Here is a 16,420-nt window from a genome sequence, read left to right as displayed (position 1 = left end):
GTTGCAGTATTGCTCACTTACGGTTCTTTCAAATAAAAAATTTCATTTCCTGCCTTAATGAGTTTTTATCCTTTTTTGCCTTCTTTCACTGCTCTTAGACTGTGCAGCATCTAGGTTTAAGCCCAAGTATTGATATAATTAGGTAAACGGGAATGCTTTTTATTCCCGATTACCAAGGTCAGGAATTCGTAGGGCAATGTGTCAAAATCCAATCTCACTCCTTTAGAGATAAAAACAGGAATATAAGCAAACGTACAAATGTTAGGAGCACCAGTGCCAATAAAGCACAAGGACATTGCAGCGGATAGATTCCTCCTTGTTAAAGAATGCTAAAAACATTCCAAAAGAAATATGGAAAGAGCAACAAGCATAAGGTAAGACTACTCCCCTCTCATCTGATCCATAAAACAAGTAATGATGTCATCAGTTAGGGCTTGTGAACAAGGTGGAGGAGTTGTTGGTACTTGTAGCTGTGGCACCTGTTGCAGTGAATCCTGTGGGGGGAGCAATTGAGCTATGGCTAGGTTGTAGGTCTTTGGGGATGCCACTGTGAGAGTTCAGCTGATGGCCAAAAGCGGCAATGAACTGAGGGAGCTGTTGTTTGGGGGATGTTGAGTCCATGAGTTCAGGAGGGGGGCTGAGGCCGCTGAAACTTGTCTGCGGTAACCCCGGAAGCATATTAGAGCTGTTGGGGGTCACAGTGGAGAAGGAAGGCTGTGTGTTCTCTGAATGAGTGGTGGTTGGAGGGGTGGAAAGAGAAGTGGATAGTAGGTGTCCGTCAGAGCTGAGAAAGGTGCCAAAAGCAGTTGGATCCCCAAGGTTCACAGGAAGGTTCCCCCAGTGAGTTCGGGGATTTACTACCCCACAAAGAGGAACCTCTAGTTGGGAAGTTAGCAGATGCTGTGTAATAATGGGTACGTCAGAAGAAAATGAAACTGCCAAGCTATCACTGGAGAAGGAAGTATCATGCGGGGATGTAATTTGCTCGTTGTACGGGGACTGAACATGCTTGTCATAATGGCTTCCATGGGGTGATGAATGTGAATGGTCATTATTGTATTGCTGTTGTGAGGTGATTAGATCATCTGCCTTACTCAAGATCTCTGCAGGAAGAGATTGCTGGGTGGCATGGCTGCCTTCATGTAGTCCATGGTAAGTACCCGGAAATGCTCCCTCTTCAAGCGAGCTCTGGCTTATTAGAGCGGCAGAAGTAAGGCCAACGTTGGCAGAGGAGGTGGAGAACTCCCTCTGGATATGCCCACTCAAGGGTGCTGATGGGCTAGACAGAGTATCAGAACCAAGCAGATTTTCATCCAGTTCGAGGCTGGTGAAGTTTTCATGAACCATACGCCCATTGAGCAGCTCACCTAGGTCTGCAGGAACTTCTCGCATCCCTGGACCAGCAGAAACTGCTGAGAATGCAGCTATTCCTCGGTCTGACAGGTCCTGCCCAGTAACACTGTCAGAATGAGCCAAAACTGCAATGGAACTAAGACATTCCAGAGAAGTGACAGCCTGCAGGGCCCTCTCCAGTTCTTCTGCTTCATCAGTAGTAGGGAGAAGCTCTCCATTCTTACCTGCAAGGTAAGCAACAGTATAGGATTTTATGAGATTCACATACCGTGTAGCTGTTCTTTTAAAATAGTTTTTTCCCTTGTATGTCTATTCCTTACATCCCCATGCTTAGTGGAGTGCTAATATACAAAATACATTTCAAAAGCTTGGCTCTGTCCTTGGATGGCATTCAGGACTCAGATGCCACTAGTTAAGAACACATCAGTAGTGCTGTTACAGACAGTTGGCAGTGCACTGCTGACGGAGCTGTAACCACCCAGAAAATAAAATATTGCTTGTTCCACTGAACGAAAGACGGCCACAATGTTTACTTCACTGACTGAAAGAAAGCTAGAGGAGTTTTCTTTACTTAGCTGTTTTAAGGTGAGATAATATACCTTCAAAGAAGTCAAAGTCTTGCAGGTCATCAGGTAAACGTGGCAGAACATCAGAGAAATCCTCTTGGTTTAACTCCAAGTCGTGGTGAATGTCTGCAATCTCGCTAGTGATGTCATCAGGCAGCTCTTCTGTGCTCAAGTCAGGTGTGGATGGGCTCCTAGAGTACAGATAGACTTATAATGTCTCTATCAACACTTGAGCTGGGATTATAGAACAGGAAGCATGGTTATTTAGTACTGTTTTCTAGACCCACTGAGCTCATGGAACATATACCGTATAAGAATGAATGTTGGGGAGGTTCAGGACTCTCTATGCCAACTTGGATATAAAAAACTATTACACTGCAGCAACTTGGGCAAAATCTGAAATTGAATTCATGACATCAACAACTGAAGTTTAAAACTGGTTTTAAACTAGCGTTAATAAGAACATCAGTGAAGCATACTTGATACAATGCGGTTTGCTGAAATGGCATTAGTGATTCTGAGAACCTGGCCTAAAATAGCATTGGAAGAAGAAGGTTAATTCCTATAAAAAGGTAAGCTTACTTTAGGGATTTTATGAATCATTTTAGTAAACATGGTGACAATTCCTGTCTATTTATGACATTACTAATAGTAGCCCTCCTTTAAGGTGGCAGTAAAGTCTCACAACAAATGATAAAGAAACTGTTTATATATTTATACATCCCAATTCTCAACGTTTAAAAAGGAAACCGAAAACTACTTGGCCTCAGACAAGATGCTCACAGGACATATTCGAGTGCATCCCCCCTCCCCATCAAAAATGACCAGTATGTTGACATAACTGCAAAGCCTCCGCAATCTGCACTAAGTATTCTCCAGGGGTTCTCTCCTGTTCTGTTTCAAAACAAATTTCCCAATAGATATACAGGCAGCATTTTGAAACCCTTTTAAAAAAGGTATACTACTTTTTTTGGCACACTTTAATGTTCCTCAGGGGCATCGACAGTAGGAGCTAAAGGGGTCGACAACCCCAGTGTTTCATTTAACAACCCTGAATGAAGACTTTGAGGCTGAAATGTCAGCCCCGGTGTCCAGTGGTACCTGGTGCCTCCTTTAGCTGGCAGAGCTTAAACTTCTCAACCGATTCCCTGGCTCACCTCTCATTGCCCTACAGGGTCATGTAACCCTAAACTTTAAGTACCACCATCCGATAAAGGGAGCGGAGCCATGAACAGCAAGTCAGTGCTGAAACCCAGGCAAAGGTGACTTGAAAATCAGCTCTGCTTACATTTATTATATTTAGTCGCCTGCTACGGCCTCCATTTAGCACCAGATTCTTTTTGAAACCTACCAACACCCATGGTGCAAATTAAACAATGTCAGTAAAATATCTTTATTGGCTAAATATTGTCTCTAGATGTTCTCTGTATGTCGATCTAACATGTTATAACTAATTTAATATATAATACATTAAGTATACAAAATAATTCTCAATCACTTAGAGGGTCTTAAACTTAGGGAAGGTGTGGCAAAAGGTCGCACAACTAGTGGGTCTAATCTCCTTTCCTGAAGTTCTCACTTTCTACTGCTCCAGCCCTTATAAAACGCAGCTACAACCAAATCACTTGCCATCTGAGAGCTACAATAACTTAAAAGAAACAATTAAATGGGGAAGATTTATCATGCAAACACAGCAATCGAGTAGGCATCACAGTGGACAGGTTGGGATTTATAATCCATATACACCTGCAAGAAAAAGTAACACACAGACAATGATCATTTTTCATGTCTCTAACACAACCAGTGAACATTCACAGTGCTGGTGGTAAAAGGAAGTGAACTCTTGGATTTGTTAACTGGTCGAACCTCGTTTGACAGCAATAACTGCTTAAGCTCAGCCATATTCTTAGGATGTGTGGTGTGAACGGCTCTCTTAAATCTCTAATGTGTTAAGGTTTCCACTCTGGCTACTCCAAAAGGCAGATTTTCTTTTGTTTAAGCCATTCTGTAGTAGATTTACGTTGATGTTTGTTGTCCTGCTTCATCACCCAACTTCCACTGAGCTTCAGCAGCCATTCTGACATGCTGTAAAATATCTTGATAAACTTGGGAATTCAATGTCCCATCGATGATGGCATGCTGTCCAAGCCATCATGCTCCCTCCACCGTACTTCACCACTGGGATGGTGTTTTCATGTTGGCATATGCTACCCTTTCTTTACGCCGTAAGTAGTGTTGCATGTTCTTCCTGAACAATTCAAGCGTATTTTCATCAGCCCGCAAAACATTTTCCCAGTACTGTTCTGGAGTTTCAAGGTGCTCTTTGGCAAACCTCAGGCTTTTTTTTTTTTTTTTTTTTTTTTTTTTAGAGAACTGCGGTCCAAGCTTCTTAAATGTTTTAAATATGGCAGAATCATGAACAGAGACTATAGCCAGTTCCAATGAGGTCTTCAAGTTTTTCACCATAACTTTGGTGTTCTTTCATCCATCATTAAGCATTCTGCGTTGCCCCCTTGAGCCATCATGGCTGGGCGCCCTCTTCTAGGAGGAGTAGCCACAGTATCAAATCATCTCCGTTTATAAACAATTTAACTGTGGACTGAAGAATATGTTAACTTTGAGATTACTATGCAACCCTTTTCAGCTTCAAGCAAATCCAAAATTCTTGATTGTAGGTCTTCTAGGATTTCTTTTTTGTGAGGCATGGTTCACATCAGCAGATGCTTCTTGTGAATAGTCAACTCAAAATGTTTGCTTTTTTTTTTTTTTTATTTAGCTCTAAAAACACACCTCCAGTCCCGTTTTCATTGATTGGACTCCAGGTTTGTTAACTCCTGACTCCAATTGGCTTTTTTGGAATTGATTAATCTTGGGGTTTACATATATTACTGTTTGAATGATGCATTCAAAATGGACAAGAACAAAACAATAATTTGTGTGTTATTAGTCAAAACCGATTGTGTGTTCATTATTGTAACTTAGATGAAGATCACATATTTAAAAAAAAAAACCAACAAATTAAGATTAAAAAGTAGATTTAGGAGGTACTTGGGTGAAATAATCTGCAGATATATTGCACCATTTGGTACTGTTTTGGCCTGCGCTGCAGTATAATGCAAAAAAAGAAAAAGGAAGAAGTAAAAGAAAGGAAAAGACTGCTGCATTATTACCAGTTGGTGATGTTCCCAAGGCACCCGAAGAAGAGAGAGATTACAAAATGTTTGTGAATACTGGCAAAGAATAATGCAATTTCTTTAATAAATATTCATATCATCAATATTTAAAAACATATGAAAGACAAGTAAAATTACATCCCAAAAAAATTTGTAATTTTGTACCATGTCAGTGTTTCTCAACCATCTTCTAAGCAAGTGCCGTTAGATTTTGATGATCCTGCCACATTTTATTTTAAGGTTTCCTTAATTAAAAATTTGTTTTTAGAAACAAACACAAGAATATCTTCAATTTTAGTTCCAACAGGGACAGAAACGCGACTCTCAGTAAATGAAGATTAAACACATACGGACACCTCATATGTTTTATTACTTGCCTCATACGGGATACCTCTACTGGCAGTGAAAGGCTGCTAGGCATACAGAGATTGCCCTGGGGCACTGCGGGTGGGATGGGTTTTTGAGGCCTTCGGGGGCCGCGCCGCCTCTTCTTCTTGTGTTTTTTGGTAAGTGCTGGAGGCTTGGTCTTTTTCCTGGGTTTCCTCTGCTGCTGGTGTTGAACTTTACGAGAATTGTCCCCTCGCAGGAAATTATCCTGATTATGAGACACAAAATATCTTGTGTAAGCGTGCAAACATTTTTAGAAAAGCTGTACCCATGGAACAGACAGACAACTGGCTAAAGGTTTAACAGCTATTTTACCAGTACATGAAATATATAGGTTACATTTGTGTTCCAAAAGGCATTAAACATCATTCTCATAATCAGTTACAGTAGGAGTAAAAATGTACCTACTGCCGGGTTGTCATGCCAGCATTTAGCCTACAGAAATTCAACTGTGACGTTTCCTAATCCTTGTTCAGGTTTTCATCAGTGACTATTTTCCCAGGATACATACATTTCACATGTTGCTGAAAGCAACTGTGAAGTGTAACCATGTAGTATGCGTGATGTATAACTAACAGATTCTATCCTGTGAGTTTATAGATCCCACACATTGCAGGTTGTTCTGGAAGAAAATGTAGTCACCCTAGTTTTCATAATCAAAAAGTTCTTGCCATTATATTAGGACTAATAGATTAAAAGCAAGTAATTGATTTGCTTCAGGTATGTTGTGATCTATGACAAAGAGGTGGCATAACCTATTGTTCTAAAGCAATCTTCCATCTGGCCACCCTACTTTTACAAAGTGAAGCACCTAATGGGGAGAAATAGTCATGCGGGAAGGTAAAACAGCTGGTCCTGTAGTATACATAAACGATAAGTTTCAAATATATTTCTATTGCTCGGTTTTATCACTATTATACAGGTGTTAGAGCACAGCACTGTAAAATGCAGGATTTGGTAAAGTAACAGATCTGCATCAACCAGCAAAATAAGAATACTGCGATAAATGAATACGTCCCTTAAATTTAGCCAGTCAGTCTGTTTAATGGGAAGACTGGTAATAGTGATGTTCCTTCTTACCATTTTCTTGGCATGTTCTTCACATAGAGGAGTCTGATGCGTGATATCAAACACAGGTACAGAACACTGCTGGCCGTCCGCAAACTTTGCTGTGCAACTAGAAAAGAGCTGCTGTGAGCTGTTGGAAAGGATATCTGCTAAAGGTTAAGGACAACAGAAGACCTGGAATCCTTGACAAGGCTGGTTGTAGAGTATAACAGTACTGAACAAATCTATGAAGAACATAGGACCCAGCAAGAGATGCAACCAGGAAAAATTCCATGTACTGGAATACAAAAAAAGGCATTTTAATTATTAAAATACAGAAATAGCTATAATTACACAGGTCCTGCAAAACCTTGAAACTAAATTAATACAGAATACATTGTTTTTTGTTTGGTTTCTTAACATAAGGATACGTTGAAAGCAGTGCCTTGTGTAAGGGAGGGCTCGGTTTGTACACGGTTTACTCCTTACAGTTGCACTGCATAGTGCTGGTTCTTCTCTTAGCTCTGGTTGAACTGGCCTGCAATAGATAAACATAATGTAATAAGTGACTAGTGGTCATATCACCTCCACAGACAAATTACTACGGTTATAAACCAACTTCTAAAACTTTATACTTTCGTATTCATAGATCCCAACGTGCATTATTTTTTAATTTGCAGACAATGTATTAATTATTACAGAACAACATGCAGTATATTTTATATAAAAGAGTTGTATTAATATGGCGATTGTTGATTCTGCACAGACATGGAATAAGTGATGGAACCAATACTGCGGATATCAAGCATGTTCCTCATGGGCCTTCGAAGTCCATCATGTTCCTTTTTCTTCAAATCTGGCCGTTCATTCTATCTACATGTCAGGTTTCATTTAATTTTAGGTCTTAAACAGCACTGAATAAGAAACAACAGCAAATTTGCAATGGATTTAAACACATAAGGCAATAAAAACCAAATCAGACATGAAGCATGGATCCGCATTTTTCCAAATCATATAAGAATTTTATAAAAGGTATGAACACCCCAAAAAAAGTGGTCTCTGTCCCATAGAGCTTACGCTTTAAGTTGTGGTTTTTCCCACAATACCAATTCTGTAAGTCAGGGCTCGACCAATCCCAGGCGCCAGGTCGCCATGGAGACTGAGAATTTTGTCCTGGTGCCTAGCTCAAGGGCGTCCAACATGCGGCCCACCTGACTTCATTGGACTGGCCCTGCTCACGGTGCAGCACAGCCGCCTAATAAAATTAAAGCGGCCGATGTGCACACACGGCGGTCTTACCACCTCACCTCTTGGTCGCACCGGGTGGGCTGGCAGACCAATGTTCACGTGGTGCTGCCACGAGGTGAGGTGGTAAGACCGCCGTGTGTCCACACCGGCTGCTTTCATTTTATTAGGTGACCGGCTTGCACACACCGTGCTGCTGACTGGCAGTGCCTCAGTGAGGCTCTTCGTCCCGCCCCTTTCAAGACGCGACGCTCAAGGGGGCGGGGCACACAGAGTTCCTCGTGATGGGGTGAGGACCGTCACGTCGGAGGAGAGCGGGGGAAAAAAGAAAAGCAGAAAATGTAAGGATTTTAAAAAAAAAAAAAAAAAGTTAGGGGCTCGAGGAAAGTGGACCTATATTTAAGGGGGGGGGAAATTCCCTTGGAACACGATTTATTTTTTATTTTTGTCGTTGAAAATAAAAAACTGTGTTAGTTTAAAAAAAAAAAAAAATCCTGGCTCCTAACTTTTTTAGCTGGCTCCTAGATTCAAAACAAAGTTGTCACGCCCTGCTGTAAGTAAAGCGAGTGTAAGACAACCCCTCACCGCATGCGAGCAGTCCTGCGCAGTTCGTACATCAGCTGCCCTGCAGACTCTGGCTCTCGGGTGGCCGCCTTGTGTAAGGCTTTCCGGAATGTATGTCTGTATTTCTTCTGAAAAGATTCTGCCCGCTCCAGGCGGCAGAGGTGCTTGTATTTTTGCTGAAAGTAAGTGCAAAGTTGTGTGACCCTTGAGCTCCTGGTGTGCGCTGCGTCAGCATCAAACCTGTACAAAGCATACAAACAGCAGAGTAAGGACACAGAAGACCTGCGTATTCTAACACTGTATACATTATTCAACACTTGCCATTAGGGACAAAATGTAACAGATTCCCTTACATGATGCATTATGCCATTTGCTCAATCTACTAATTTGAAGAGGAAGTCAATGTTGAGCTGAAGCACAGGTCTAGATATCTCCATAAATATATTATACAAATCATGCGATCGGGATTTTATATAAATTATAACAAGCAACAGAAAACAAAATTGTGGATTATTACAGGTCTCAGGTTTTGGGTTAATAGGGGAGAATTGTTTTTTTTACCCTTAATACCTCTCCTACATACTTGGTTTTCATGAAAGTCTTCACACAGTGCCTAAACTCATCCCCTCTGCTGATGCTGCATCATTGCCCGTCTAAAATGTTTCTATGCAGATGGCATGAACAGGGTACCACTTGGTTCATCCTCAACTGGCCTGGTTTATTTATTTAAGCTGAAGCGTGAGGACCCTGACGATGTTTATGTAAGCAAGCAACAGTTTACTTTATTGATGCACAAAAAATCATCAATAGGACACAGATATAGTACTTTTTGCTATCCTGATGGAGACTCTCTCGGAAGGACCATGCAACCTGATATGGAGATGCTCGGTCAGGGTCTTCCTGCTCTTCTCCACTATCTTCTGACCAGTCCAGCCCTGTGGGAGAAGACAATGGAAACCATGCTGTAAAATCTAATGGTCTCATACCCATTTACTATAATGCTGCAGACCAAGTATAACAGATACAGCGAAAAAAAATATGCTACATGATCCAGAAGAAAGGAGGAAAGTGACCCCTGTGAGTACAAACTCAATGAGCCATCCAGTCCCTAAATACATAAATACCATCAGAACTCCCTAAAATACAAAATAAAATGCAGCATGCTGAGCACTACCGAGAATAAATACTGACCATCTAAAGAAAAAAGCCCCGTGCACTGGAAAAAAAGGGAGTGTTACGTTTATTACGCCAATGTTTCCTTGGTGGCAAAAAATTAAAAGCCCGTATTTTTATTTTTTCTCCTGATGAAGGACATTCTTTGATTGTTTTGATTTCTTCAAATGGTTTGCAAAGGCAACCCCCTTTCCCATTCCTCTGGCAACAAGGGATCTCAATAAAAAGGTGTCTGGTTCACATGACTACAACCGCCGTAGGGAAAAACAAAAGCTATATATTTTGTTTGTCTTCAGCTCCTGGATTCATTGAATCCCCCATGTATGTCTGTAAAAATAAGTCTTTGGTCAAATGCTTTTCAGCCTCAGGTTGCTTTTTCTGATGGCAAAGTTAAGAGATATTAATTGAACCTAATTAAACTCTTTTGTAACCTTATTTTGTTGTAGCTTTTCTAAAAGTAGTATTCAAGAACTACTACATATTGATTTTCTATGCAATAAATCGCTACAGTAACAGAAATCAATTCTGAAATTCAATTATCTTTAAAAAAAAGTTTTGTGGTGTATTTTGTCCACAAGGTGTCACCAGGATGACATGCTGGAATCCAACCATCCTGCTGCACACAAATTGTAATAGCACTGCAAAACTCTATATGTTTTAAATCATTTACCATCATGGAAGTCACAGTTAAAGCATTACATATAAGACCTGAGAATTCTACCTTTTTATTTCAAAAATCTGATTTTACCTCTAGGAAAAGTGTGGTGAGGGTTTCCAGATCGAGTAGAATGTACAGAGTAAGAGTTGCACTTAATGCTGAATTAATGGAGTGCAAAGCGACCTTCGTGACTACACAAGTCTTGTGGGAGAAGACGGTTATTTTGTGCAATTAAGAAGCCAACATCCACTATAAAAACAAATAAGGGGGTGCCCTTTTTCAACAACATTCACTCCTTAATTCAGTCCTTAATTCTTGGACTCGTTCCAGCTTCCATATCTGTACCTAATTATGTACCTAACCCTTGTCTCTTTGAGGAAACACATTCGTATCTAAGGTAAAAGCAATGAGCAAGTATGCAAGATTAAGGGAACGAATGAGTATCTGTGAGTGAATGAATGAGTATATGAATGAATGTGTGATAGCATAGATGTGTAAGTGGGGGAATAGCATGGCATAGGGAGCCTGTAATCACACTCAGGTTCTAGCATGTACTGGCTGCCTGGGCATCATAGGAGTGTGATTGCTGTTAGCAATTATATATTGTTATTGGTGTGTTAACCACTTTTATTAAATGTAAGTAACACACCAAAATTGGACAGAAAAATTCAACAACAATATTTATATGATTGTTAACAGCAATCAAACTCCTATCATGCGAAGTCATGCTGGAATCTGGGTATGATATGAGTATGATTGCTGTTACATATATATATATAAATTATTTTAATAAAAAAGTGTGGTCATTTTATTATTTTTAAGTGGGGGGTCATTTTCGGTTTAATCCAAGTGAATCCTTAATTTTTTGGCGTCGGTCCAAAATTTTCATTTCGGTGCACCCCTACCAAAAACACTATCATCATTAAAAACTTTAGAAATGATCTAATGATTTATGTAAAAACTTGTCTTTCAATTAGTTGTGTTGACAAAAGTCTTACAGAATAACTGGTCCACCTACCTAAATGTGGAAACAAATCCTTATCTAGTTGCTGTTTTTGCGTACACAGTTTCACCAGTCTCTGCAGCCGACTTACACAGGAGGAATAAGTCGGCAACGCAGTTGCTGCCACCTGTATCCTGTCCCGTTGGGGTGTTTCTGAGACAATAAGGGTTCTCTTGCTAGACACGGGTCTTGCTTGTGCTAGTGTGTGCGTGACAGGTGACACTCCCTGTACTGGTAGGCTGGTATTTTGAGGTTGAGGTGACTTGCAGACAAGGCTCTGTGGTAGCCCAGCAGGTGTCAGCGACACTGGTACTGGTAGTACCAGCTTGGGCTGCTCTAGGACAGATGGAGCCTGTAGCGGAGAAGGTGCAGGATGAGGGCTAAAGTGCTCTTGATTAACTTTTAAAATCTCTGTTTCTTTTTGACGTTGTCGGCTTTGGGCCAGCTTGCTGTGCAATTTCTTTTTAATAGATGCCCCTTTTTTCAGGTCTTCTTCCTCCTCAAACATGAAAGGATCTTCCAGATCTGTTTCTAAGTAGTGGAAAGGAAGCCTTGCACCTGGAGGAGAAAGGGTCATTCCGTCCAGTCCATTGGGCATCTTCAAGGCCAAGGGGGGGACAGTCAAGCTGAACGCCATGGTGTCCATTTGATGCCGGGGCTTCACCTCCTCCAACGCATCATTCTTTTTCTTCCTCTCCTTTTTGGGAATAAATCCGAGAACCTGCAGATGGCTGTTGCAATACCTTTTAAAATGAGAAAAGTGTTATCACCAACAGTATTTTCAAAACAGACCTTCACTTGAGAAACCCTCCTTGGACCAACAACAAAGAAAATGAAATCAGACTTCCAAAGTTCTATACTGTTCACACAAAAAAACCCCAAACATGTAAATAAAATTAATAAAAGCGCTCAATCATACTAACATTATCGAAAAGTTACAGAAATGGATCAAAATTACAGCGGAAGACTTGTTTGCTAAAACATAAATGCAGAGGAAAATGAGGAGATGATTTTCAGAAAACGATGGATAATCCTGAATCCTGAACATTACTCAGTACGGTCTGTAGAGCCTTCCAACTATACGAGTTCACCAGAAGAGTCAGGAGGGTGTACTGATATCTGTAATGTGATGTGCTTGGATATTTTAAGTACATAGTGTGATCCACACTTACCTACGGTCCTCTGATTTAGGGATGGGGTTGGTGCAGCGTTGGCTGTTATACTTGGCCACATATTCACATTGCTTGAAGGGGGCAGTCTTGTCTTCAAGAACGTGCCGGATACAGAAAGCGTAGCCGTTGAGTCTTCGCTGCTTGCAGAGTTTGGGACTGTAGGAGCACAGGGGCTTGTTGTCAACCTCAGAGAAGTGTATGTGTTTGCCTTCATACATCACGTGACTCTGGTCCTTGTGTACATCAGCTGGAGAAGCACACAAAACAATAGGAAAAAAAGGTAACAGTTGTGTCATTGTGTTAAAAGGAACACCCCCAAATTAACTTAATACACGGAATAACCACACAACCATGGGACAAGGGTAAGTGTCTGCATTATGTTACTCTGATCCTTGTGAGCATCAGCTGGGAAAGCATACAAAACAATGCCGAAAAAGTAACAGTTGTTTCATTGTGTGGAACGAACACACCGGAGGGGGAGGTGGGGCGGCACAGATTAACAAAATGCATAGGATGATGGTAATAGAACCGGGAATTGCTTTAGTTAGCATCTCGTACCTGATTTTAAACCTTTTGCACCATCAGTGTTAAGGGTGAGTCTTCAAGGACACTTCTATAAGTGCGCTATAGGATTTCCTAGGAAGAATTAAGAAAAGGTCCTTTAAACAGACTGATCAATGGCCAACAAACACACAGGTAACCACAGGTGGAACTCGCTCTCAGAAATCATCCCACTACAACGCGCTCTGATGGTTGTGTGACTAGAGAGCCTTGTTAAGATCAAGGAGAAGAGAAAGTGGCAAACATGCGCAGAACTCAATGCTGCCAACTGTATGTTTTGTTCAGCGCCACCATGGGCACATTACACAAGAAGACAGAAACGGTGCGAGAAGCTTAATTCTCTTTTGTAACATCACAAAAGGACACCCAGGCCACACTGAATGACTTACTTAGAAAAGCGGTTGAAATTATATTTCCTTAATGATAAGAAGACTAGGAGGAAAATGTTTTGGTTGAAAATAGGAAGCTAACAGAATAAGGGGTTCATGGTGTCATCTGGGCAAAAACAGGTGGAAGACAATGAGTGCCCAGCAAGCAGCTGCCCGTACGTGAAGAAGGCAGAGAATCCTAAGGATTTGTGCTGTGAATAACTGATTTACGTTTGAGAGTCCCATTTAAATTTCCCATTTTGCCGTTCTTCTAGTGATGCAGCACCAGCTGTAGTTACAAACATCTGTTAAAGTCAACCTTACTGCATTAACATGTCCACGTTTCTCATAACTACACAGGGAGCCTTTTAACCGATAACCAGTTCCGAAAATCTGACGGAAAAAAATACTTAAATACTTTCATCATTTGTAGATTAGATGGTAAGAAAAAAGGAGAGGGTGAACTCGTATACAAATTACCCATGCAATGAATAAGTAGTGCCAGATGGAGAGGGTTTTCTAAAGAACAAGTTGCCAAGGTAACAATCAATAGTCCTGCAGCTATCAATTTCAATCACATCAAACAAAAACACAATGAGAAAGGCAGGCTGTACTTTAGGAGAGGACAGCATCCTAAACATATCAGTACTGAAGTGTTTGTGACTTATTATATATATATGCTTAATAAAATGCCATAACTGATCAGCAGGACTTTTGAGATTTCTTTTGTTTAAGAGCTTCCTTGTTGCCATGGTAGCAAGCAGCCATATTGGCGGCCTGCTCCTTGGTTCTGTAATGGGACACTCAGTTATCTTACATAATATATTTATGAAAGATGCCAACATTGAGTTTTTTGCTTTTTAAACAACTTAAATGTTTTGAAGATAATTAAAACAATTTTACCTCTTCTTATTCACCATCCAAAGCTTTAAATGCTGCTTGAACCAATCAGCATTTAGCCAAAGGACAGCAGCAATAAGGGGGAAATCATTAGGGTTAAAATTCTCCAGCTGATCCAGAACAGATAAGATTGGTATGAACTCCCAATTTAGCTGGAAGATAACTACAAATTTATGACCTCTTGCTCTAATTTCCTATTTCTTATCAAAATATTTAGCGAATATCTTAAACGACAGATAATCTCACAGACTGTGCCGTGTACAACAAAACAGAGCGCCGCAGCTGCAGCCCATGAAATGCAAGCCAGAAAGACATCTGCAAGAAGAGCACTTTATTCTCCTCCAATTTAAAGGTGCCGTTCCACCTACTGTACAGAATTTATCATTAGAAACATCATTCCCACTACTTTTGAATGCCCAAACCCTTATATGAAAAAAGTATGTTACCCTATAAAATTTAGCCCCATTCATATGCGTGTGGGTGTACATGTATATTATATACCAGATTTATTTTTTGCTTGGAAAACAGTGGGGGGGTAGAGAACGGGGCAAATGCATCCCCTGAATCCCCCCATGCATTTCCAAACCAACACAACAAAAATGTAGATGGCCCATACAGCTATCATATGCATTACAGCGTCCCTTTAATGCAAACAAGGGACAAACACCCTTTGATACAGAGGCAGGTGCTCTCTGACTGTTATAGAATTACAACCCCTCTCATCCTTATCTGACCTCAGCCAAGACAGAGCAGCAGAGGATTATGGGAGTTTGCCAAATATGCTATGGGCTGATTAGTTTTTGGAAATTATAACTCCTGGGATTTTTATCTAGCATAGTATGAGCGGGGGGGGGGGGGGGCAGACATAGCATATCTACAGTTAACTTACAATCAATACATCTGCAAGCACAATGTGAAGAACAATGGCAGACATTGACAAAGCAGCATGATAACGACGATCAACACATAAACCAGTTCACAGCTGGCCTCGTGTAGAACACAAACCGACAGGGCTCTGAAGTCTCCTTTAACAGAGGCGGCCAAGCTGAGGAGACTCTCACTCCAGCCCAGTCCTAACATTGCTACTGTCAATGCCGGAATACGGTGACAGGTTTTGGAAAAATGTGTTTTTGGCGCAGCTGGTGGTCGTCTTATTTTTTTTTCTTTTTTTACAAAAACCATAAAATCTCAGGTAATATACACATCCACGTATAATATGCATGCTAGCGGAAGAAGGACCGCTGCTTCATATCTGACTGAACTTCATGCTGTTGCTAGGCAACCCATGCGATGAAGCAGTGGAGTGGAGGTGACAAACCGGAACACGTTACAAAAATGTCACGTTATTTTGTCCCTGTCCATAAGAAATACACACTCTCTAAAGTGCCCTAAAATAGGAGTAAAACACCGTCAGGCACACGTTACCTGTCACAACTTAATTCCACCGGCCGTACCGACACAGACCCAGTTTGATTTTAACTCTCTATCCCCCAACACTGACAATTAAGCACGGTGTCAATCGTCCGGCATTCAAACAGCGACAAAAAAGCTCTTAAGCCACACAACCATCAGAAACACATTGCTAAGTAACATATTACATTTCATATCTCACGGGCGACAGAAAGGTTAATACACGGAATTATTTCTACAGCGCTGCCATCTGGCACACGGAAAATAAAAAAATATAAGAGCGCACGGGTACGCGTTTAGAGGTCAGCCGGGGGGGTACGAGGAAATTTTAGCATGCCGGATTATGCTATATTTTAGGACCCCCGATTTTCTATTTAATTCGCCGGCGGCAATGCAAAGGCAGAAATATATGCGTTGAAATAATAGAAAGGATCCAGAGTACACTGTCCAGATGTGCGGATACAGTATATATCCCAAAAATAAAAACACGCACACATATTTACATACATTATATACATTAAACACACACACACACACGTATATATATATATACACACACACATAACAAGAATGAGTAATAATAATCAGTACATCCGATATGCTCTTTAAAATTACCAATGTTTCATATTGCTGGGTATTTTTATTTATTATTATTATTATAAATAGTACGCTGATTTAGGGGGAAAAAACAAAAATGTAGCAATGTGGAAAAGCGTTTTTTTTTTTATAAGGGGGTCCCGTAAGGTAGACAGCGCTTTAGTGGAATAATTGGGGTGACTTGTTTCTGACAGCCGGCTGCCAAAAGGAACCTGCGGCCGGCCCGGCTCGGAAGTGCAGCTG

The 16,420-nt window shown here is 40.8% G+C and overlaps 1 protein-coding gene across 3 annotated transcripts; it reads right to left on the bottom strand.

Annotated features, from left to right (window-relative positions):
- Window positions 1-423: 423 nt before the first annotated feature.
- Window positions 424-12,559, bottom strand: LOC149290599 (INO80 complex subunit D-like). 3 transcript variants are annotated; one of them, XM_089488549.1, is made up of 10 exons: window positions 12,342-12,559; window positions 11,185-11,912; window positions 9,162-9,270; window positions 8,357-8,575; window positions 7,973-7,993; window positions 6,958-7,064; window positions 6,560-6,693; window positions 5,470-5,687; window positions 1,953-2,110; window positions 424-1,577 (listed from the first exon to the last, which is right to left on the bottom strand). In XM_089488549.1, exons 1-10 carry the CDS (start codon window positions 12,557-12,559, stop codon window positions 424-426), a joined length of 3,066 nt encoding a protein of 1,021 aa, XP_089344675.1. The 3 variants fall into 3 exon arrangements, with proteins under 3 accessions (XP_089344675.1, XP_089344677.1, XP_089344676.1); XM_089488551.1 differs by lacking the exon at window positions 7,973-7,993 and adding an exon at window positions 7,921-7,949 and having other exon boundaries at window positions 6,958-7,038; XM_089488550.1 differs by lacking the exon at window positions 7,973-7,993 and adding an exon at window positions 7,738-7,757 and having other exon boundaries at window positions 6,958-7,050.
- Between the last annotated feature and the right edge of the window lie 3,861 nt (window positions 12,560-16,420).

The sequence above is a fragment of the Sceloporus occidentalis genome, unplaced genomic scaffold, assembly GCF_023333645.1.
Source record: "Sceloporus occidentalis isolate IW3139 unplaced genomic scaffold, rSceOcc1.0.p SCAF_38, whole genome shotgun sequence".
NCBI classification, from domain to species: domain Eukaryota; kingdom Metazoa; phylum Chordata; class Lepidosauria; order Squamata; family Phrynosomatidae; genus Sceloporus; species Sceloporus occidentalis.
This window is presented reverse-complemented; position numbering and strand designations above follow the sequence as displayed.